The 22880-nt window shown below is 29.1% G+C and overlaps 1 protein-coding gene across 1 annotated transcript in view; it reads right to left on the bottom strand.

The window, feature by feature from the left end:
• LOC111028051 overlaps positions 1-15834 on the bottom strand; it is a 49972-nt gene extending 34138 nt beyond the window's left edge. Inside the window, exon 1 of the mRNA XM_022306581.1 lies at positions 15192-15834. Within this exon, the coding sequence (XP_022162273.1) occupies positions 15192-15683 (492 nt within the window). The 5' untranslated portion in view covers positions 15684-15834. The remainder of the gene's footprint in view (positions 1-15191) is intronic.
• Positions 15835-22880: the final 7046 nt, after the last annotated feature.

The following is a 22880-nucleotide window of genomic DNA, read 5'->3' as shown; positions in this document are numbered from 1 at the left end:
AATAATATGCATTATGCAATTATTATGCATTTATTGATAGGTCATATAGATATGTGTTATGTATATCAAAGTAAATACAATATACTATGTATAAGGCTCAATACCAAAAGGCCCTAACTTGTTTTTACCATCGTTCCCTGTTTTTCGTTTAATTTGATTATGATAATTTGTTCTCGGTAAATCAATTCCGCTTCACCACTTTAAATTATTAACAAACTTAAAAATATCACATGAACCAGCAAACTGCAGTTTCTCGGTATGTAAATATACATTTTTGATGCTTAACCAAAAAGTATTGGCGATTAGTAAATATAAAATAAACCACTGAGAACGCCCAAATCTGGGACTATTTTGTCAATCATCCAATAAAAAACACTATAGACAAAAATCCAAAATTAATATTTTACAGTTATTAGTTATAATATTGCTCAGTCCGTCGGTCGGAGCAGAGGTGTTTTAGTACAAAGACTAACCTTACAGGAAAAATGTTCGTGCCTCGTGAACTAGACATATTTATTGTTTTAGTGTTTGAAGTGTGATAGTCAAAACACTATTTTAAAATTTCTAATAAACTTTCTAAATATCAAAAATGTTTGTATTGGTAGTATAAAATGTATTTTTCTGTTATTATTTAAAGTTCATTTCAAAATAAAATTATCATAATCTATAAAAAAAATCCTTGTGTATTACAAGACGCGGTCGTTGTTCGTTAAAAGTTATTTTTGATCATTAAAATTGTCAATTGAATGATGATTGTATGATGCTCCACGTTACTAGAAACTGTCTGCATTTACGCCCCTTAATAAGTAGTCAGTTCCGATAGCCTTAAGAATTCTTGCCAATCGGGTTTCTATATTTTTTAGGTTAACATTACTCACACATTTATGCAGAATATATTTTCGGGTCGGTAAATGATTATTTTATGTTCATTTTTATTTTTCGAATCTTCAGCATTAAATACCTACTATCATTATAAATGAATTCCGTGTTTATTATATTAGAATAAAATTTATTGTAGCCCATACAATCATACACAGAATAGTAGATAAATTTGTAGTTTCAACAATTGGAAAAACATTATCAAGTTTAAATGCGATTTTGCTAAAAACTTAATAGCCTTGCCTTTTGAGCATTGTTGTTCGGAGTCCTGAGTCCACAAGATAGTTGTATTCAAACTACCTTTACCTAACCACTCTTAGTCACAACCGTATTCTATTATAATCAAGACAATAGAAAACTCGTAACTCCTATTCATCCAATACTCGTCAACCATTAATGATTCTACCGTCAACAAAAACGTAATATTTTCTATTATGTTATATGAACATTTTTTTTCTATCTTATCTTTTTTTTTTTTTTTAAAAAAAAACAAGGAATCGCCATTAAAGAAATTATTTTTTGTTACGTTTTATATTTTATATTTACATTAACATTACAATCAGTACTTGAATATCACTATTTTTCCATGGATTAGATTGCAGGTGTGCGCGGTTTTATTCACTAGTAATGCAAAACTGAAAGCTGTATTGAAAATATACTACCTTGAGGTTGAAACTAAAATTATTTACCAACAATTATTGACAGATTATGCCATACTATAATTTCCTGTCTATGGCACTCTCTACTCTTTTTAGCTTTGACATTATGGTTCATACGCGGAGAGTATACAGTTTCAAATTTCCTAGAAGGTATTCGGTACCAAACTCGTTAAAATATCTGGAATTTATAATTACATGCGAGATAAGTTTTTTGATTTTCAAAACTCGCTGGGAAAAATAAAACTTATATACACTCGTGTCACATCCAACCCGCACTATAGAAATGATGACAAACAGCTCGTAAAATAAGGATACATAATCGTATATTAAAAACTTTTTGAATTTGGAAAAATTAAATCAAATTTACCGTCTTATAAATAAATGGTTTGTTGATATTATTATTCTTATTATCTTGGAACCATAAAAATAGCATTCACCGCGGATAATCATTTTGTTTTGTCTCAATTGGGCATTTGGGGAATAATATGAACGATTATAGGTACCGAACACTTTAGGTAAAATTATTCTATGGAAAATATTTTGGTACCATAGTTCAATAAATTACTTACTTGATCTAGATAAATGTTTATAATTTTGATATAATATTATTGACAGCATAATATAAATTAATTTAACTTGATCAGTATAATGATATAGTAAAATATTATGAAATAAATGCCAACAATATGGGTATCAAATTATCAAATATCAAAAGATAAACACGTGTTTGTGCAAGCCATCAGTAAAATTGTTAAGTTAAATCGTCATAACTTATAAGGAAAACAATGCGTTTCAACATATTTTTCCTGCAAATACAATTTTTTTTAAATATCAATGCTTTTAACCTACCATTATACTTAATGTCTGTTTTATTACGATTGGTAGCGATATTAATAATGGTTTCTACAGTTGTGTTCGTTTAAATGTCTCATATATTTATTAGTTGTATGGTTCATTAAAAAAAATTTTAAATCACACACCGTACCAATCATATAGAATAAAACTATAATAAACTATGCAATTTATTATTATGTATGGTTATTATTATAACTTACACCATTGATTAAATACATTTGATTTTACTGTATAATTTATCAATGCTTATACATAAAGTATAACGAACGGAAATAAATCTAATTACTGATCATATGCATCGATGGTAGTGTAGTTGGTCACTCGACGAAACTGTTATAATGTATTTAAATTGTTTTGTTTTTGCTTTTTAAATAACTCTGGCGCACATCGTTGTTAATTTTTTTCGAATTTACATGGCAAAGAAATGAAAATGCGAATACCGAAATGGTCGCCATATTATTATATTTACACGAAAGACATCGTAATGACGTAAGTTGACGACTTAGTTCGCATACGAATTTAACCATCGCAACGGCTTGCTAACCAACCCAACACCATACAAATTTAAAATAATATAATATAATACTCATGTGTAATATAAATGTTGTGAAATGTTTTATTGATTTAAACCCTTTGTCCGGCGGCTGTATTATATTATGAGGTACTTACGTGCATTTTTTTTTTGCCGCCGGTGAATGCGTATATACGGCATATAGTCTGTTGTATTCAGTAAGTAATCGTCATATATAATATACGATATCTAGCTACCCAACGTATGTGTACAACATCGCGATACGCACTTACACCATACATTATACCGTGGTCGTGAAGAACTCGTATATAATGTTATACCGTGGAACAGTAATAATAATAATAATAATAATAATAATAATAATAATATCATATAATATATACGGCGCGACGATAACGGGATTTTACGACGGGACGCTGAAATAAAACACCGAGACCCGTACGGTAACGGGGGTGTACGTAAAATGTTTTATTTGCCAAATTAAACCGATCGTAAGACGATATCCGTGTGGCAAATAAACCGCGCGCATTAATCCTATATAATGTATACTATTATAATAATATTGCACACTTTGAAATACGTTTTAACGGTGAATCGTAACGTGGTTCTGAGAGGAAAATAATATAACGATATTATACATATGAGTTTTTGGGGAAATGCGTCCGTTACCACGGCTGCAAGCGTGTATAAAAATACAACGCGCACAGTTTATTACAATAAATAATATTTTACACAGACGTCATATTTTAATAATAGTAATAATATTATGTGTAGATGATATTAATTTGTCACGCGGCGTGTCACCGTCATATTATTATTATTATTATTATTATTATTATTATTATTATACAGCTCCGGGCGAGATGGTTATATTAAAAGTGATATGCATTACCCGAGCAGAAAATTAATTTTTTCCATCCACCCCCGTAGGATAGAAATTATTAACACGATTACGATTTGGTACAAATCGTCCACGTGTTATGCGTATAAAAAAATATATATTGTATAGGCATCGTATGATACAAATGTGTTATGCCTGACATGGTGACGTGACGCGGTAACTAACGAGTTTAATAAAGTGAGGTATCATTTTCATCTTCCGGTGTTGTATGTATTTTTATAAAAAAAACCCAGACGTGTCAAATATATTGGAGGTTTAAAAAATTATATTTCATTAAACGGTGATTTGTTAAAATTGGTGAAATGTCCTGAAAATATGTAACGAACGTCTTGAAACCTTCAACGTCATGCTACTATATTTCTATAAGTGTACCTATTACGTTAAAAATATTGATTTTGTTTTTCATCTAATTTTCTATGTATTTCTATATTTTATCATAATATTGTTGTAAAAATAATCTCAAGTTTGTCGGGGTTTTGATTAAAAATATACATAGGGCATCTTTAATTTCCGTATCCTCTATACCTATACTATACCTGTCTGCAACGTTGCCTTTTTGCTCCAACTTGGCAGATTTACTAGGACCTCAAAATTAAAACTATAGTAAACGGTTGATAAAATACATCTTTATGTGTAGTGTACAATTATTGTAATTTATCATTCAAATATGGAACAACATTTGTAGATTATTTCAGCATGATTTAGATCCTCATATATCGTCCCGGGTCACATGTGCGCAGGAAATTCTATACCAGTGGTGAATATTTACTATGGCCTTGGAGCCGATTACGAAGTCCAATAGTGTCTCTTGAGGTGTATTTGTATAATACATTATTGTATACTATAATTTTAATTATGCATATAAAACTAATCATAGTAAAAATACAATTTTAATTAACGTTTCAAAAAAGCATAGATATGCCAGTATGTAATTGAAATATACCCCATATTTTAGCTATAGGGAAATGGGTAGCAGTTAGGGTTTTTAATGAAAATATCTATACTTATAAGTTATAAACAATGAACATAATATTATACCAAATAGGTATGGGAAGCCGTGTGTCCCTATTTACTAATTATTATTCATGTGGATAGTTAAAATTGGAATATTATGGTAAAATACAGGAGTCCGTTGTGTAAAAAGTCTAGATTGATTTAATAGAAGGATTTAATAATGAAAATAATATAACCGTATTATAATTAAATTGTATAACGTAGAATGCATACCAAAACGAGTTTCAGGTTACTTTTCGAGATCAAAGCGATGAATTATCAAAATAATTAGGTTTATAATATGTTACATGGATCAAAAGCCGATCACTCTTTTGATGAATGAGTGACTCGGTTCCTCTCAGTCCGTCAAGTTCCTTTGCATTGTCGACGCACATTTACAAAAAAAACCAAATTTTAAAATTAACTATATTACTCATCACCATGTGTTAAACACCATTATTGATTACAACACAAACCGTTATTAAATGTAAAATAACATCAATCGTTCAAACAGACCTGTTTGAGTAGCTAATTTTTAGTTTACAGGCACGATACCTAACCTATAGCTTCAATCAATTTCAATCAAAAAAATCAATTTTTATTTTGGTCTGACATTACGTATTAGACTTCATAAAGGATTGGTACCTATTTTACTGCACAATTTCGACATAAAACTGCCACTTCGGATGGAAAGTTTTATTTTATATTTTTGCGAATGTTCTAAAGTCTAAAAATAATAAAATATCTATGGCACATAAGTTATTTATAGTACATCAGACATCAGTTGAGTATGTAGATTGTATGGGTACTCTAGTCGTCAATATATATTTTATGCTTTTGTTTATCAATTTTAACATTGTAAGCTTATGCAATTTAAAATTATAACGATACAAACATAAACTCACTGCAAGCAATAAAAAATTGGTACTTTCGCCTTCGTGCAAATTGTATTATATAAATAAATTCGATTTTACATTCCTTTTGATTACAATATACCTACATTGTAAAACTTGTGAGTCACAATGACAGGGCTTGACACATAACTTTTGACAGTAATATATCAGACAACTTCAATATACTTGTTGGTATTGAAAAATACCCTAGATAGGTAATTCGCCCAAGATAATCATTTAAGATTCATAATTATATTTTAGCATGCATTTATACCAAAATGTTGTTCTAAGTCTTTTTGCAGGTTCAGCTAAGTCTCATACATCCATAGAATTGTGTAACATTATACTCAAGACGATTATAAATGCTTATTACTGTCAAGAACTGGTATAATATATACATAAACTTGGTGATTCACCAAGCATGCTCATCCCCATTTTTCCCTTTAATAATGAATTTATTAAAATTCTGATTTTTAAATTTACTCAAAAGTTATATTATCCAATTCTTGAATTTGTTTGTACTACTATTAAGAAGTACCCCGTGGTGATACGTCCGTCAGGCTCCGCAATATAATAATATTATATAGTAATTAACTGAATTGTATAAAAATGTAATATTATCATATTAAGGGTTATCTAAAAAAAAAAAAAACTTTGGAAACACTCCGGAGTATTTCCTAGCATGAGTCTATAAACCGATTGTTGTAAAAATGAATGTACTGATCACTAAATCGTTGAACTTGCGGATAGTCGAAACAGATCAAAAATTTGTTTGGGGACCCCATCTATACATTTGTAGAGACTTTGCAGATCTACGATACCGATCAAGGGCACATTTCTGGTTTTTAAACTTTATCGTTGAAGTTTGAACGTCCTATTTACAAGATTAGTTTGTTAGTAATGACATAATATTACACATAATTTGCAGTAATTTTTCGTTAACTCACAACAATTTTTCAACAGTTAACTCTTTATCAATACGAACTATAGAAGTAATTTCTTTAATTTTTTTTTTTCGTTTTGTTTTGTTTTGAATCAACAAGGCTCTGGTCGAGAAGTCCAGCGATTAACATTATCGCCGTTGTCGTTTCAACAAATTGCACGCTTTTATTGTCGACCATTAACGAACTTGGTCTATTCTATTTATTGCGGCGATTACAATCGGTTTATATCGTCCCGTCCGTGCGATAACTTACGAAAACAGCACAAGATGTGTGTACAATATATAAATATGAAGCATATTATTGTCGTCGTCGTCGTCGTCATCATATGGATGCAGCAGTAGTTGTAGTTGCACCACATCGTGTAGAACAGTGGTCGCCAACTTTTTCAAGCAAGTGAGCTACATTTGAAATTTTAAGTCCCTTGTGATCGACATCCAGGAGAATTTAGGTCTTTAGTAAGAGATTTGTTGTATGAGCGAAAAAAAAAGGTCTAAGCCCCAAAGAATAAATATTTATTGTTTCTTCGTGACAATAATAATAATAATAATAATGTAATATTTTAATATTACAGTATTGAATATAGCAATCCACATTATCTGATTATTTATTACTCGATCGACCGGTGACGGTAAAATTAATTTTTATAACTATCGACCTATATATTACCGGAAAGATCGACCACTCGTTGGCTACCCCTGGTGTAGAATATATAAACGGAACAGATCGTCCAAAGACTGCACATCGATTTCGTCCATGTGTGTGCACGGGGTAAGGAACGGCTCACGTTGCGCCTGTTAATTCAAAGGCTACACGTCCTTGATAATATACAAATTGCCAAAGCTTGTTAGACCGCCCGACCGTGTGATTGCGAAACGCTACATTTCGCCCATTTGTTGAGTTTCCGATCGTTTAACGGCAACTTGTTTAGCATTCAGCCGTGCAGTATAGGTACATAACTGCGTTATATGTAGGTATATAATATTGTAAAAAGATTATGATATTGCCTTAACGTTATTTTTTCTCCATTCCCCGCCGCATGATCTTATAAACGCCACCTCGTAGTAATAATAATTGTTTGTTCTGATTTATTGTGTAAGACAATATGATTGATGATCACATTTAAACTTTGGGGGTACTAATATAATAATGGTTGTAATGATATTATTATAAGCTTATTATTCTGGATTATCTGACCATCTATACAAACGGCGTATATCTAAACAACAAATTATATATTTTGCGTGGACCATTGTTTTCCAACCGGAACAAACACATTTAAATAATTTATTATATTAATTGTTTGAATATTTTTCTAAAATTATTACTATTCTGTGTCTACGACGAATTCGACTATCTGTGCTATTTTCATACGAAGATAATAAGACATATATACTGTCTATAGTTATTCCTATACCGTAAAAAAACGAAGCTTATGTGATTTAAAAAAATGAATTGGGAGAAAATTTGTGTTTTTCATGTAGAGCTCGACGGGCACAAACGACTTAAAAATAGATACGAGATAAAGAGATCTGACAACTCGCATGTAATAATATGCCAAGTGAGTTACGATGGTCATTCTTTTCCCTTAAACGGCCCACGAATATTTACAAACGTTGTTCGTAATAATATAATAATATGCCGCCGAAAACGCTGCCGCACCCACAAAAATGTGTTCGTAATAATAAAAAAAAAAATTCGGACAGCAGAAATGACCACAGGACGCGAGCGGGTTATCTAATAATAAAACTGTGACAGACGTTGTTCGCAAGAAAAAATGATACTATATACGTCTTCATGAGGCCGTAAATTTTATATTTGGGGTTTTTTTTGTCGTTATCACATCTCGTCGTAAAAATCTATGTTCACTATTATTAAAGGATAAAACCATCAGAAACCTTAGATTAGTGCACCCACTACTCTTTTTACTTCTTGTGTTGCACAATAGTGTATAATATAATAAAATGTTATTATGTTTGAACGCATTTTATGCTTTGCGCCGCTTTTAATCCCCCATTTTCGGGGAATAGTCTTTTTCTGTATTTTTCCCCTTTTCCACGAGGACGACGACGTGCTTCCCTTACATTTTTTTTTTTATCGCGAGTGCTTTCGGGATATAAGCCGCCATTCTAAAATATGCATCAAATTAATCGGTGGCCCGGGAACGACCTAAAAGCCTCTCGGGGTCCTCTGGCGCGCATGCATGTGTATATAATAATAATAATAATAATAATAATAATAATAATAATAATATTACGTATAATGCAGGACGATATTAAACCCGAGCGGAAAGTTTTTAACGTTCTAACTTGCCAGACCGTTTTATTTTATTAGTGCTCGTGCCTATACACAGACCGAACTTTACTCCGGAAATCCTATATAACTTATCCATTTTTCCATCGATTATTATATGCTTCGCGTGGTTAGCATGTATTGTAAATAACGTGCACGTATCCCATACGACCTCACACCATCATCGGTGAACGCGAAGGTACACCAATGAAAAAACATCATACCTGTCCGACGTCGCATAAAATTCATATTGACCTATAATATTATTAGTATCGATTTCGTGCACTGAGATTGATTTGATGGTATTAATTTACGCTTTACAATACCGTTTGGCGTTTGTAAGCTTGTTGAAAAATATTACAATAAAATGTACCTATATAGAATATAGATACATATATCATGATTATTGAGGAGGTAATGGGAAATATGTATACTATTATAAATTATAAACTATTATTCGAGCGGAAATAAAAAGGTTCTTAATGCGAATTTTAACTATAATAACTATAGCAAATTTCCCTATAACGTTGCTTATAATAATATAATTGTTAAATTAATTGGTGGATAACTTTAAAACAACTATAGGGTATTTTTATTCCATGCGTCCACACAATTAATGTGAAATTTCACAATTTCAATGAAATATTTTTGAAAACAAACAAAACTAATAATTATACGTACCATCGATAGTACTATATGTGGCTTAGATAGTGCAAGTTGAGTTGTTTGTATAGTTTAAAACTTTCAAAACGTGATTTTCAACTCATCAACTTTTATTGAAGCAGTGAATGACATTGTTCTAATAAATAATTAAAATGTCTACTAAAAAAGTATAATATAACTTAATGTATTATGAATATTCAAAAGTAAATAAAAGTTAGTTACAGAACAAGTATAGTTGGTCCCTAAAAAATGTTTGAATTATTATATTTTTTTTTAATGAATTCATTTTTTAGAAAAAACGAAACCATTCACATTGGTTGGATATTATAATATTACAAGGCTTACATACTTGGAACATAATTTATTGGAAATATATTTTTATGAACGTAACAATTATATTATATACTAAGACATAAAGTGATTGTTCTACATTTTTATTTGATATTTAATAGCCACTTATAAACGATAATATTACTAAACCATGTATAGGTATTAAACAAAAAGTAATAGTTAATCCATTTTTAAATTAAGTGGATAGAACGTAAACATTATTAAAGTGTACGAATTAATGGGATTTTAGATTGGCTTATTAAAATTCGGTTGCATACAAATTTGTTTATGGTATAAGATTATACTCTCATGACATTAAGCTATTTACAATTTTTTTTTTTAATACTTAACGTTTTTAAACAGGATTACAAAGTTTTTTCACATTGATTGTTTGATTATGAGATCGAACTTTAGACCGAATTATTTAATAATTAAAGTTTATAATGCACCACAAATACGCTCTTATTTCTGTTATAATTGAAAAAATAAATCAACAATATTATGAACATTAAAATGATAAATTATAATTTGTATTATTATTTTAAATTGTTTAATAATCAATATACGAATGTTCATAAAAACATTATAACTATTTAAGTGATTATATTGTTCAAGCTTATGACTGATGACAAAAAATAAATCCGTCTTTAATATTCAACTTATGGGTAATATAAAAAAATGGATTAATAAATGAGAAATTATTATATTCCAATCAGTGTTTGCCGATGGGTGATAAAGACAGTCTGACAGACTAAAGCACTATGTATTTTAAAATAGCCCTCTCATTCCCCACTGAATCATTATAATTACGCATTGACATGCAATTTCGAATAAACGCCTTTCTAAAGACCAGAAAACGTAATAAATATGTGTTTAAGTGTCTTGCACCATCGTCTAACATTGATGCATCCATCTAACCTAGAATATACTGTGTATCCTCATGCAAAAAACACGTTCAATCGTGAACAAGCCGTTTTACTCCAATAATATAATGTTTTATTTACTCCACTGAACACTTTCTGATACTTCAAAAGTGTTCTAAGAGTAATATTACAGTAATTTTATAGATTCAACAGAGTGGATATTGTGTGTAAGGGGCATACATTAAGAGACCATTTGAACATTTGCAAATAATTGCCAATTCGTTCAGCAATTACAAAAAAAAAAAAATGAATTATAATAGTAACAGTAAAATATATGAATATTAGTGAATTCATCTAATTATTGTATTAAGACTTAAAGCTAATAACAATTTTATTGAAGCAATTTAATTTTAAATGATCCTTTTGTTGTAGGCATTGTAAAACTTACCAGAAAATCTGTTGCTGGGCAAACTGCTAGAAGATTAATGCAATATTACATTATAATTGAGAAAAATCGAGTGAAGCGAGAAAAGTTGTAGTTCTTAACCTCAACAGTATCTATGTAACACATTTATTTATACATATATATTATTTATTACATTTTCACCATAGAAAATATGAAATAATATTTTTTTCAATTGCCAACTTAAGTTTAATTTTAAATATATACCTAAACGTTTCGTTGACAGTCAAACAATAATTTTACTTAAAAATAATATATTCGCGATTCATATTAAATCCTTCAAAGAAGAAGTACGAGTATATAACATAAAGAGCTATTAAAGAGATTGCAATTTTACATTTTTTCATTTTCAACTCAATTTTATTTTTCTTAAGAGGCATATTTTAATAAAACCTGACCATAGCTTTATGATAAAAAAAATGTACTTCTGTTTAAACCAAAAAATTCTTTGAAAAAAATAAACAAGAAAATGAGAGAGAGAGAGAATATTGTTAGATTGTGGCATTTTCTATTCAATGTCAGGCAAACAAACAGATATAATACAATACACTTTATGTCATTTTTCAAACTATAATAGTTGACGGGTAATTTCCTTTCACACACCCACGGCATAAGTATTTACTGAAAGAATACCCTTTAGTTCGCCAAGACGAATTTATCGATAAATACAACTGATTCAAAAGAAAATTGTGGCCAAAGAGGTATTATCTATAAATAATGTTGACCGGCCAATCCATTGACTATAAATATATTTTTTCGACAAATTTCCAATGATTAACTTGAAAGACTTTGACTTCGTTTAATCTTGTTCAGCTGCTTTGTTATTCAAACATAACTATCATCTGTTTTGCTTACAAATTAATTATATTTATAGTTTTAACTTTTAATAAAGGAATATTATATTATATTATGCTATATAACTACTATGGCATAAGAAAATATGCGTTTTACGAAGCTAGTATTTTTTTTTATACCCAACAAAAATATAAAGCCATGTTTATTAGTACTTAATTTACCGAAATATCAATAAGACTATAAGTTTAAAACGTATTGTAAATGTGTATACTAAATTATATTTATGTTTTGATCATTTTGAATTCAAAAGTTAATTTTTGATGACGTAAAACATGTGTTAAATATTTTTTTCTCAAGATTAATGTTAAAATTCATTAATATCACAATAACAGTAAAATTTGAGGGAGGTTGTTTCTTTAAAATAAATTAAGAAATAAACAAAAAAGTTTTTTAAAGTAGATGTTTTTAATTTTTGTTCCGGATTTTCTTATTTATTTTATGTACTAAAGGCTATTTAAAAACCAAACCTTGCAAATTACTTCTTGTTATAATATTATGTACAGTGTACATAACCTTAAATTATGACCACTAAAACTCTGTAGAGGACTTAATAGAATCTTTTAAAAATTACTTTAAATTAGTCGGTCATAACTCTTTTTCTTTGGAAAACTGAATAAATTAAAAATTAAATTAAGATATGAACACGGCATTATAAATTTATGAATAGCACAATAATCGTGTTTGTTATTTAGAAAAAATTACATTAAGCATTATTATACTTTTACATGGGTATAATATTTTGTTTCAAGCTAATGTGATTATAATATTATCTTTATAACTGAAAAAACTAATTCGTATAACATAATTTATAAACCGTGTAATGTAATTTATTGTGGCTCGACTGATTTTTGTTTGGGATTTCTAGTCACGTTCTGTACTTCTACATGCAAGTAAACTATAAAAGAGCTAAGTTTAATGAAATAATAGACTGAGTGAAACATCATAAAATTTCAGTTCTTAAACTTAAAAAAAAAATATTTTTAACCTTCTTCTTTCTTCTCTACAATTCCAAAGCTAAAATTATGAGTTCGGTTACTATTGTTGTTTGTGTTTTTTAAAATAAATTAAAGATAATAACATTATTAAACGTAATCAAATTCTTTATAAGTTATGTAGTTATTTTTAATTTAAAATTGTTCTCTAAATTAGGCTAGGTACCTACGGGCTACGAGTATAACAATAAATGAAACAATATTTCTTTAATGTTCTCAATTAAATATAACATATCAGAATAGTTTAGGTATAACTATAGAAAATGTTAAATGTCGAAATCAGTGCCAAATATATTTATTGCACAAATATAGTTCCTGAATTAAAAAACTAGACATTAATTAATTCTATCTACGATCGACGATTGTCAACTTGTATTATATTAGGAACATATTATGTTCTATATAATGCTAGTAATGATTTTACTGGGTAAACTACTTAATTAAACATTTATTAGTGTTGGTTTTGGAAGTGTGTTATAATTTATAATATATTACGTAACATGAACATTGGAAACGTATCGTTTAACTGTGTACTTTACTCAACATTTTAATAGTGAATTTAAATTGTATTTTAAAAATGATTTCTTTTCAGCTGCATTACTTGCCGACTGTTGTACATAATTTGTTATTTGTGAAATAAATAAAATATAAAAATAATAATAATAAATTCTAATATTTATAATATTATGATACCTGTATAACGTTTTGAGGTAAAAAATAGAAATTACAAGTTTATCTAATGCTTCTCAAACATAGTCTACTCAGTGAGTATACAATAATACTTTTTGTACACACAATTTAACTTTTTTAAACTGATCACCATGATATATTACATTTTATATACAAAAAAGAAAATTAATTTAAATGTATAGTTTAACAGATGCGATCATATTATATATGATATTGAAATATGAAACAATGCTAAAATTAATATTATAATAATTAATAGAAGAATAAAAAAAAAATACAAATGTTGATTCTGAAGTTTCTCTTATTAATTCAATATTTTAAGCACCAATTGACATTTTAGGCAGTCAACTTTTAATACGATACGAAAATGGGATCATTCCAATTTAAAAATTGTTTTTAAACAATTCTATAACAATAAACAAATAGAATTTAATTATTACATACTTTACAAAAATAAATCGTTAAAGATTAAACTAATGGCACATTTCACTTTTCATATCTTTTAAAAAAGTAAATGAGACGCATTATTTATTTTTATATTAGATTAACTGATTTTATTCACAAGCAGTAAAATAAAGAACTATTAAAGACGCCCACCGCCTACTGGTATGAAATAATTGTTATAAAACCAATTTAAGTATTTAAACTTCCAAATTAATACACATACAAATGAAGGATAACATAATAATATGTCTACCAATTACTTACTAGTGTCTAGTTTGTTCTATTAATATTACTTGTAAAGTTGAATATTATGTAAAGAATAAATTCGTAGAAAATCATAATTTAACTAATGCATGATTGGATTTAGTTTTATTTTCAAATACCATACTATACAACTACTTTTTAATATTCACAATAATTGAATAACTACTATTACAAATTCAACTATAATATTATGGATCTCGGAAAATTATGAAAATATCAAAAAACATTATAGATATATAATAAGATACTTACACAGATTTCAATTGCATTAATATTTCTAATTCCTTCATTAATTATATTTAAGATCGATAGTTATAAATTACTTTGGATTAGTTCCAGTGTATTTTCATTTTTCAGGACTTATAATCAGTTACAAAATGTAAGAATAACATAAACATTACAAAAATTTAAAGGAGTAAATAAAATAAAATAAAAATATATTATAAACTATAAATTACAACTGAATATCTAAATCTTAAAGACATACGTAGTATTTTGTACTGGGACATTATTTTGAAATGTAATTCTCTCGCGGACTATAATTAAATTCCAGAGGTTTTTTAATTGGTAAATACAAGAGACAATTTAACACGCTCAGCCCAAAAATTGTCTGAATTTTTTTGTCCGAGACAATTAATAATAATAATTATCCGATTATACAATTGTTATTATTACCGCTTACCTTCTTGTAGAACCTCGAGTTGGTCACCTTGTGAAACCCCTTGCGGAACGTCACGTGATAGTCGTCTTGTTCGGCGAACTTGAACAGAATGCCCGTGGCTGTCCTGGTCACAGAGTACGGTCCTCTATAGTTCATCTTCTCGCATATGGCCGTCGCCTTCTCCAGGTTCAGCTCGTTGCTGGGCGTGATGAGGAACGCACCCTTGGCCAGAAAGTGTCCGGAGTCGGACAGCTCGGACAGTCGGTCGTCGTCGTCGTCACCGTCGTCGTCGTCGTCGTGGTGGTCTCCGTCCCTGCCACCGCGGTAATCGGTCCGCCGACGGCGATCTACCGTGGTTGCGGTACCGCGCCTGTTGTACGTGCCGTAGCCCGACGACACCGCCGCCGACTTGTCGACCGCCGACTGCGGCGACGGCGACAGTGGACCTCCGGCCGACGATTTCTGCAAGCCGCCACCGCCGCCGCTCGGACCGGTCATCGAGGAGCTCATCATCGTCTTGTTCGTCGATTAATAATGATTACGAAACAATTGCAGTCAGGTGATATCGTTTGCCCGGTAATAACTAATAATATATTATTCTACTGACGACGCGCCGAAACGGATTGCGGGGGACTGCCGAGGCCCGAACAGTTTTCGTCCTTAAATAATACCCGATTTTCAGCCGACTTCGAGTAGGGATATCAGTATCATTATTGTTATTATTATCATCATCATTATTGTCATTCCGTATTAGCGTTTCACGGCCGACACCGTGAGGTAATCGGTATTTTTGGGTGCGTCTGCGGCGGCGGTGTTTTATAACCGTATTAAATAATAATAATAAAGACGACGACGACGATGACAGTAAATTCGCTGCAGACATGGGCGCGACATTCAATTGGGAAGCCTATAGCTCCTCCACAGCGGATGCTGACATTACCGGGGCAATTGAAAACAAAAAAAAAAAAAACACAGAGAAATAAAAATAGGAGCGTACCCACCTACGGCGTGTGTGCTCACTACCGTTAAACGGACGAGAATTATATTTCGTATAGATACTACGTCACGAAGTACTTATATAGGTATATACGTGTAGTTAGATGTGTTCATGGCTCCTCGGGAAATGGCTTCCTCGGCTTTGCACACAATAATAATGTGTTGTATTTATGACAGTACGTAAGTGTGGGAAATAGATAGGTTAGGTCCATAATAGGCACTACTGTATTACTGCAGTGTCGTTGTTAAGACAAGGCAGTACAATAATATATGTCCACTCCTGCTGCAGTGTCTCCACGCGTTAGAAAATCGTATATATTTTTTCTAATTGAAACTATGTGTTATAATATCATAATATATATTATAATACGAGTACATTATATTATATTGATTATTTGGCATACGACAATCTCTTTAGTTTTGGCGAACAATTGTTCAGTTTTTGTTTCCTTTGATCAATAAATTATTACTTAATAAACGGTATTATAATTTAAACTAAACGTTAGTTGTTTAAATCTGACTGGTCATTATTGAAATTTACAAGACAATGACGTTGTCATTATATAGCACGTAGCTAATTCAAAAGTCATAGCTTTAGTTTTTTTAAATTAAGCTACATAACTTTTGCGTGAAGTCGTGAGAGTGCCGAGTTTAAAAAATTGAGGTTTTGCGGCACCACACTAGTATTTAAACAAATTAGAGACTAGACTACAAAAATTCTATTTATATTGTATAATTTAGCAACTTAGCTATTTTCAATGGCTAAACACCGTACAGCCACACAACCGAGGGGGGTCGTCGCCTATGATAAGTTAGAAATATGACTCGATCATATCATTAGACAAATTTAATCTGGTATTTTCTGGTTGTTAGGTCGATTTGAATCATGACACATCTCGGGGAATAAATATCGGAGCTTCTCGGCATGCGATTATATTTTGACTTTTTATTGAACTGTGTTCAATTATACTCATAAGTCGTATTTACATTTTACACACACCTATCTGCACGGTGGACTGCAACAAATTGTTTGTATACCTAGTGAAACGCACCCTTGAGTCGAGTCACTCATAACATTATTAGAGTAGGTATGATATGCTACAGAATTGCTATTCAATGTTTACTCACAGACGCGTAGGTAATGTATGTATATTGTGTATTTACACGACCTGTCCCGTTTTGGCTGCAGTCGTACTTAAACGAGATTCTATTGATTAATCGTGTGTTTCCATAAATATGTCGTCAAGCGTTTAAGGCCACGCAGCGAGGAGGGCTCAAAACGAATTAGATTTTAATTGGCAATCGCCTTGAAACATATACTTGGTACGAGTTAATAACATAAGAAATATTTCGCTACGTTGATTCAAAGTCGAGTATAATCTAGACTGACAATTTACGACTTCAATTGCATATTTTCTAGTCAAGTACGATAATAATACGTATGTACAATTGTAGGTGTATATCGACCAATTCAATGTTGGAAAATTATTGTACTGTTCATGTTTTTTTTTCTTGACATTTAAACTAATAATAACCTAACCAACCAAAACAATACTAACAAAATATTACATTGAAGTTATTATGACGGAGGTAAATAATTTCTACAGCGTCAAATTTAATAACATTATCCCGGTTAATTCTATTCATTTATTGTTATCTTAAGAATTTATTATATTGTTGAAGCTTAATTTATTTTGTTTAGAAATGTTAAACCTTCTTTGTTAAACCTTTTGTAAATATCTTTATTGTTTTATCAATATTTCCATAAAGGTTTTTGGCGCTTCAAAACTTTCCAAGTGTAACCCTCGATTGCAAACTTTATTCAACGGACCATCTTATGGAAACAATTGCATAGTAATATAGACACAAAAACTCCAGTGACACATCAAAATGTTCGAATGCATACATTAATCATAAATCGAAATCACAATTACCATTGTATCAAAAATCATATGCATTGATTTATGAACTGTGGTTGAAAATAAATATTAATTAAAATAAACAAGTATCCCAGATTTTGTATTCATTTTATAATTGGGCATTTTTATTTCATACTTAAAAATGACCATTTAAATAATACAATTCAAGACAAAATATATTTAGGTAGGTTGGTACTGTAAGTACCCACTATACTGAATAATAACAATCATTAGTATTATAATTATTATTTATTTTATCAATGTCCTTAAAAAATGGAACAACGTTAAAAACTATTATATATAATGCTGAATTCACTTAACAATAATTGCATTTGATCATTTTTTTATTTTTATTTTTCGTATTTAATGAAATATAAATATTTCCAGTCAAAGATAAAATATTTTCAAGTACCTAGTAATAATCATTTAATTGATACTTAAATTGATTACAATTTTTTTCTTCTTCAAAATGTAATCCAATTAATATTTAGGTTGAATATTGTTTTTATAACAATTATTGTATTAAGTAATCTAATAATTTTCCCAAATAACTTCATAATAATATGTATCAAAATTCAAAAGCTATAAACATGCAAAGGTTTTATAATTCTAAATTATGAAGGTTCCTGTGACCCAGTATTACGAGTATATGTTGTTTTAACTATATGTATACCTACTAAATTGTATTTATATTTTTTGCTGTTCACATAATAGTATCTACCTATAGAACATATATTTTTTGTTCAATTTAAAATAGTGACAATTGTTTGTATTTTTACTCTCTTACTGAGTGCGTTTCTCTCCTCTTGGATTTTCTTGTACCACATTAGATGTTTGTATATTTTTTGCAAACTAGTGAGGAAGTGTGAAAATGTAAACAAACAAAGGGTAGAGAAGCGCACTTGTCCGTTCTAAAGGTTCATTTCTACAGGTCTGTTTATTTTGTTGGTTACGCCAGCCATGACATGTTGCTATTATTTTTTTTTTTTTTTATATATATATATATATATATATATATACATTTATATCCAAGATGATATAGAAAAAAGAAAACTCTTTTCAGTGATCAATTCATCCGTAACCCAATCTGCTAGTATACCGTCATTTTCTAGGGACAGTAGCAATATAAAGAAAAACCCTTGAATTGGATGAGAAAAAAAATAGTGCTTATGTACCTATATAATATTATATTATATATGTACTTTATTTATCAAAAATTGCCATTTTTGATGAAGGAAAAAAAATGTTGATCGTTAACTTTGTGAAAAATATAAAACGGTGTTGATTTAACGGTTACGCGGCATATTAATCAAAGCGACATGAAATGATGAGGTGTTGGACACTATTGAAATATTGATATTGAACGATGGGTTATAAAAATCAATAACTATAAAAAAATTGAATTTTCTTCAAAGGAAATTATATATATTTTATGCGAAAAATAATTTTAATAATAAAGGTTATTAATTAATATAAATTATTGATGCTGGGTAATTCCAGTATAATTATTTTTGAAATTTATTGGAAATAATGCAATTAATTACACCATTGATTATTATTAATAAAAGTATGCTTATTAAGAATAAACCCACAAAAATGCTTAAGCAATTAAAATAATCAATATAAAAAAAACAATTGGACAATATTGTTTATAGACACAAACTAAACCTCGTACAAATGACGTTATGTCGATTAACAGAATGCAAGATAAAATGTTGCAGATCACAAATCATCGTTATTGATGATAAACAATATAATAGTTATTTATTTTTCATTATTAAGCATAATGTTATTTTTTTTTTATCTATAGGTATTTTAACTATTTTAGTGAATTTTTAGTCAGTGTTGAATTTGAAATATTTTTAATGAAAAAATGTTATTTTATTACAGTAAACAGATGTCACTTATTTTAATATTTTTGACATCACCTATTTACATTTGCATGATTAAAATAATAATAACACACATACACAAAATATAGCTTTGAATTAATTATATATTATTTTTTAACTAAATGTAAATTACTTAAATTATGCCCACTGTTTTGTTTATAAATATATAGTTTTTATACGTTTACATGTTTGATTAAAACAGACAGTTCATTAAAAATGACACTCCGATTTAATCTAAAATGCAGTATTTAACGTTTATGTTTCATCAACACTCATATTACTTTTTTTTACAACTTTACTGTTCTGTTATAGTGTTATGTACACCGTATATATATATATATTTTTTTTTTGTATTTTTAAATTGTTTAAATTAATGCTATTTGTTGTACAAACTGAATTTTAAATGTGTTTTATATTTAATTAACATAATACTGATCTAGTCTAATCAATGGACATATTACTACAGGAGTGTCTATTTACCTTCTAGACGGTATAGTAAACAAGAGTTAATACTTAATAGTATCTTTCGATATATTTTAAAAAACTTTGGATATTATTCTATCTCACGTGAATTTCCTTTGATGACATTTTCAAAACAATCTTTTTCGAATTGTGTTTTATAATTATTAATAATTATTCATTACTTTTATGTTTTTATAATTAGTTGATAAATGTATGAATTTGAAAACAAAGTAACTCACAACAAATTATTAACAATTATTATAGAGCTCTGAACACTTAATAATTATTAATATCAATATAGTAATTGGCATATCGTATAGTTTTATTTTTTAATTAATTTGGAACCGACTTAAACTGATAATTTGACAAAATAATAAGTGGTAGCCGCAAATAAATATAATATTACATGCATAATTATTTTAAAACAAATTTAGTTGCATCGCATGGACCAGAATCTAACTAAGTCAAATATATTTTGCAATAAGTTCAATACATAAAATATGTTCAAACGAATTTACATGGCCAGCCATGTAGACATGTTTAATGTTATATAGGTACATAGAACCATCAATATTATGAGACAGACATTCACAATGAGGGTTTTTTTAAATATATATTTTTAAAATTTTTCATTACTACGGGACCGAACCAAACGTAATTCAGGCAAAGCACGTAAGCAACGCAAGCAATTAATTATTTTTAAATTCGCCCGTAGAAGTATCGTGGATTGGGGGGTGAGAGACATTTTCTTTCCACTCCGCGCTCCCGGTTCGACTGGCTGGGTGGTGGACAAAAGAGAATTGAGAAAAACTGTCTGCAGAGAGAAGACCCGTAAACTAAACGTTCCTCAAGTAATTACTGTCTGAGGCGAGAATTAGACCGATGGGAATTTAAAAAAGAAAAAAAGCCGAGGAGAGAAGAAACTTTACCGAGTAAGAGCACTTGCCGCCATTTCGTCTGTCCAAAACGAAGAGGAAATATTGCCTGTGCGCAAACAGTAGTTTTCTTTTTTTTTCTCCGCGGGTACCAAATTAGATTTTCCGGTACAACAAATGACCGTATAATTCGTCTTCAACGCGGTTATGTTACTATGTCTTTCAAAAAAAAAAAAAAAACGGAAAAAATAAACCATGCCACCATAATGCAGGACAACAGTATACAGCAGTAGATTTGTGGAAAAAAATCCACCGGTGCAAATAATATAACAGTATACCTACTATTAATAGTACTGTCAAGGCATACCAATATCAATTAATGAAAAATATATCACTTCATTTAATAAAGTATTGTTATTGCTCTTATGATGAACAATAATACGTTAATATGTAATTATTAGTATATCTAAGCATTAAAAAATATTTAAAAAATATACATACATATATTGTATTATGATTACCAAAACACAAAAACAGTACTATCATAATTATCATGAGCTTGAAAAAGCTGTTGTATTCTATAACACAATCGGTATTTAAATTCAAAAAAATCTGATATGACACCATGAAATATTAAAGAACTCAAATACAAAATATTATATTAGTTAAATAATAATAAACAGATAAATAATTAGTTTCAACAATGATATTATATTTATTTGAAAATGAGTACTACCAATTACGATAGCAATAATATTAAATATAGTTAATAATAATATTAGACTGTCTATAATTTTGTAAAATATAGTATATAGTTATACATGTATAATAATTCGCCATTGTTGATTGCTTTTATGAGATAATAAATTACTCAAAATAAAATTGTCCGTTCACAGGATAAGGTTTGTTTTGATGCATCAATATATAACTAATTTATAGTATCTTATCTTGCTTTTTATTCTTATATTTACTAATTTTATTTGTCATAATTATTTTTAGTGATAAAACAATTAAAAAAATTAACAGAATTATTTGATGTTATATTATATAATGCAATAAGTAAATTATGGTTTGATATTACATTATCACATTGCCTGTGTAACTGCGATAAGGCACATATGAAGCACTTATTTGATATTTATAATGTAATGCTGAAATCTATTTCATATATATATTTTATAATATTATATTGTCATAATATGTATGCCACGAAACTATACCATGGTTAAACATAAAAAGTATATCATATTGGCCTGTTGAACTCTATTTTAATACGCCTGCCTAAACAAATATTATAAATCTTGAAATGTCTGAGTTTGTTGTAGGAATTTCATTGTAAATTTATTGTATTTTTTTTTTTTTTTAAATACTACCAATTAAAATATACAAAACGCTATTTTCGAAGTTTTCTAATATTAATACGACCACAATTTGATTGACTAATTTCTCATCGCAGTTACAAGTTATAATTTATAAATAATACTGTATCTAATATTAATCTCCTGCAAAAGTAGTTCGAGAGGACTTAAAAGTAATAGTTACTTAGTTATACGTTTGTTTTTTGAT

This window comes from Myzus persicae, unplaced genomic scaffold (genome assembly GCF_001856785.1).
Source record: "Myzus persicae strain clone G006 unplaced genomic scaffold, MPER_G0061.0, whole genome shotgun sequence".
In the NCBI taxonomy this organism is placed as follows: Eukaryota; Metazoa; Arthropoda; class Insecta; order Hemiptera; family Aphididae; genus Myzus; species Myzus persicae.
This window is presented reverse-complemented; position numbering and strand designations above follow the sequence as displayed.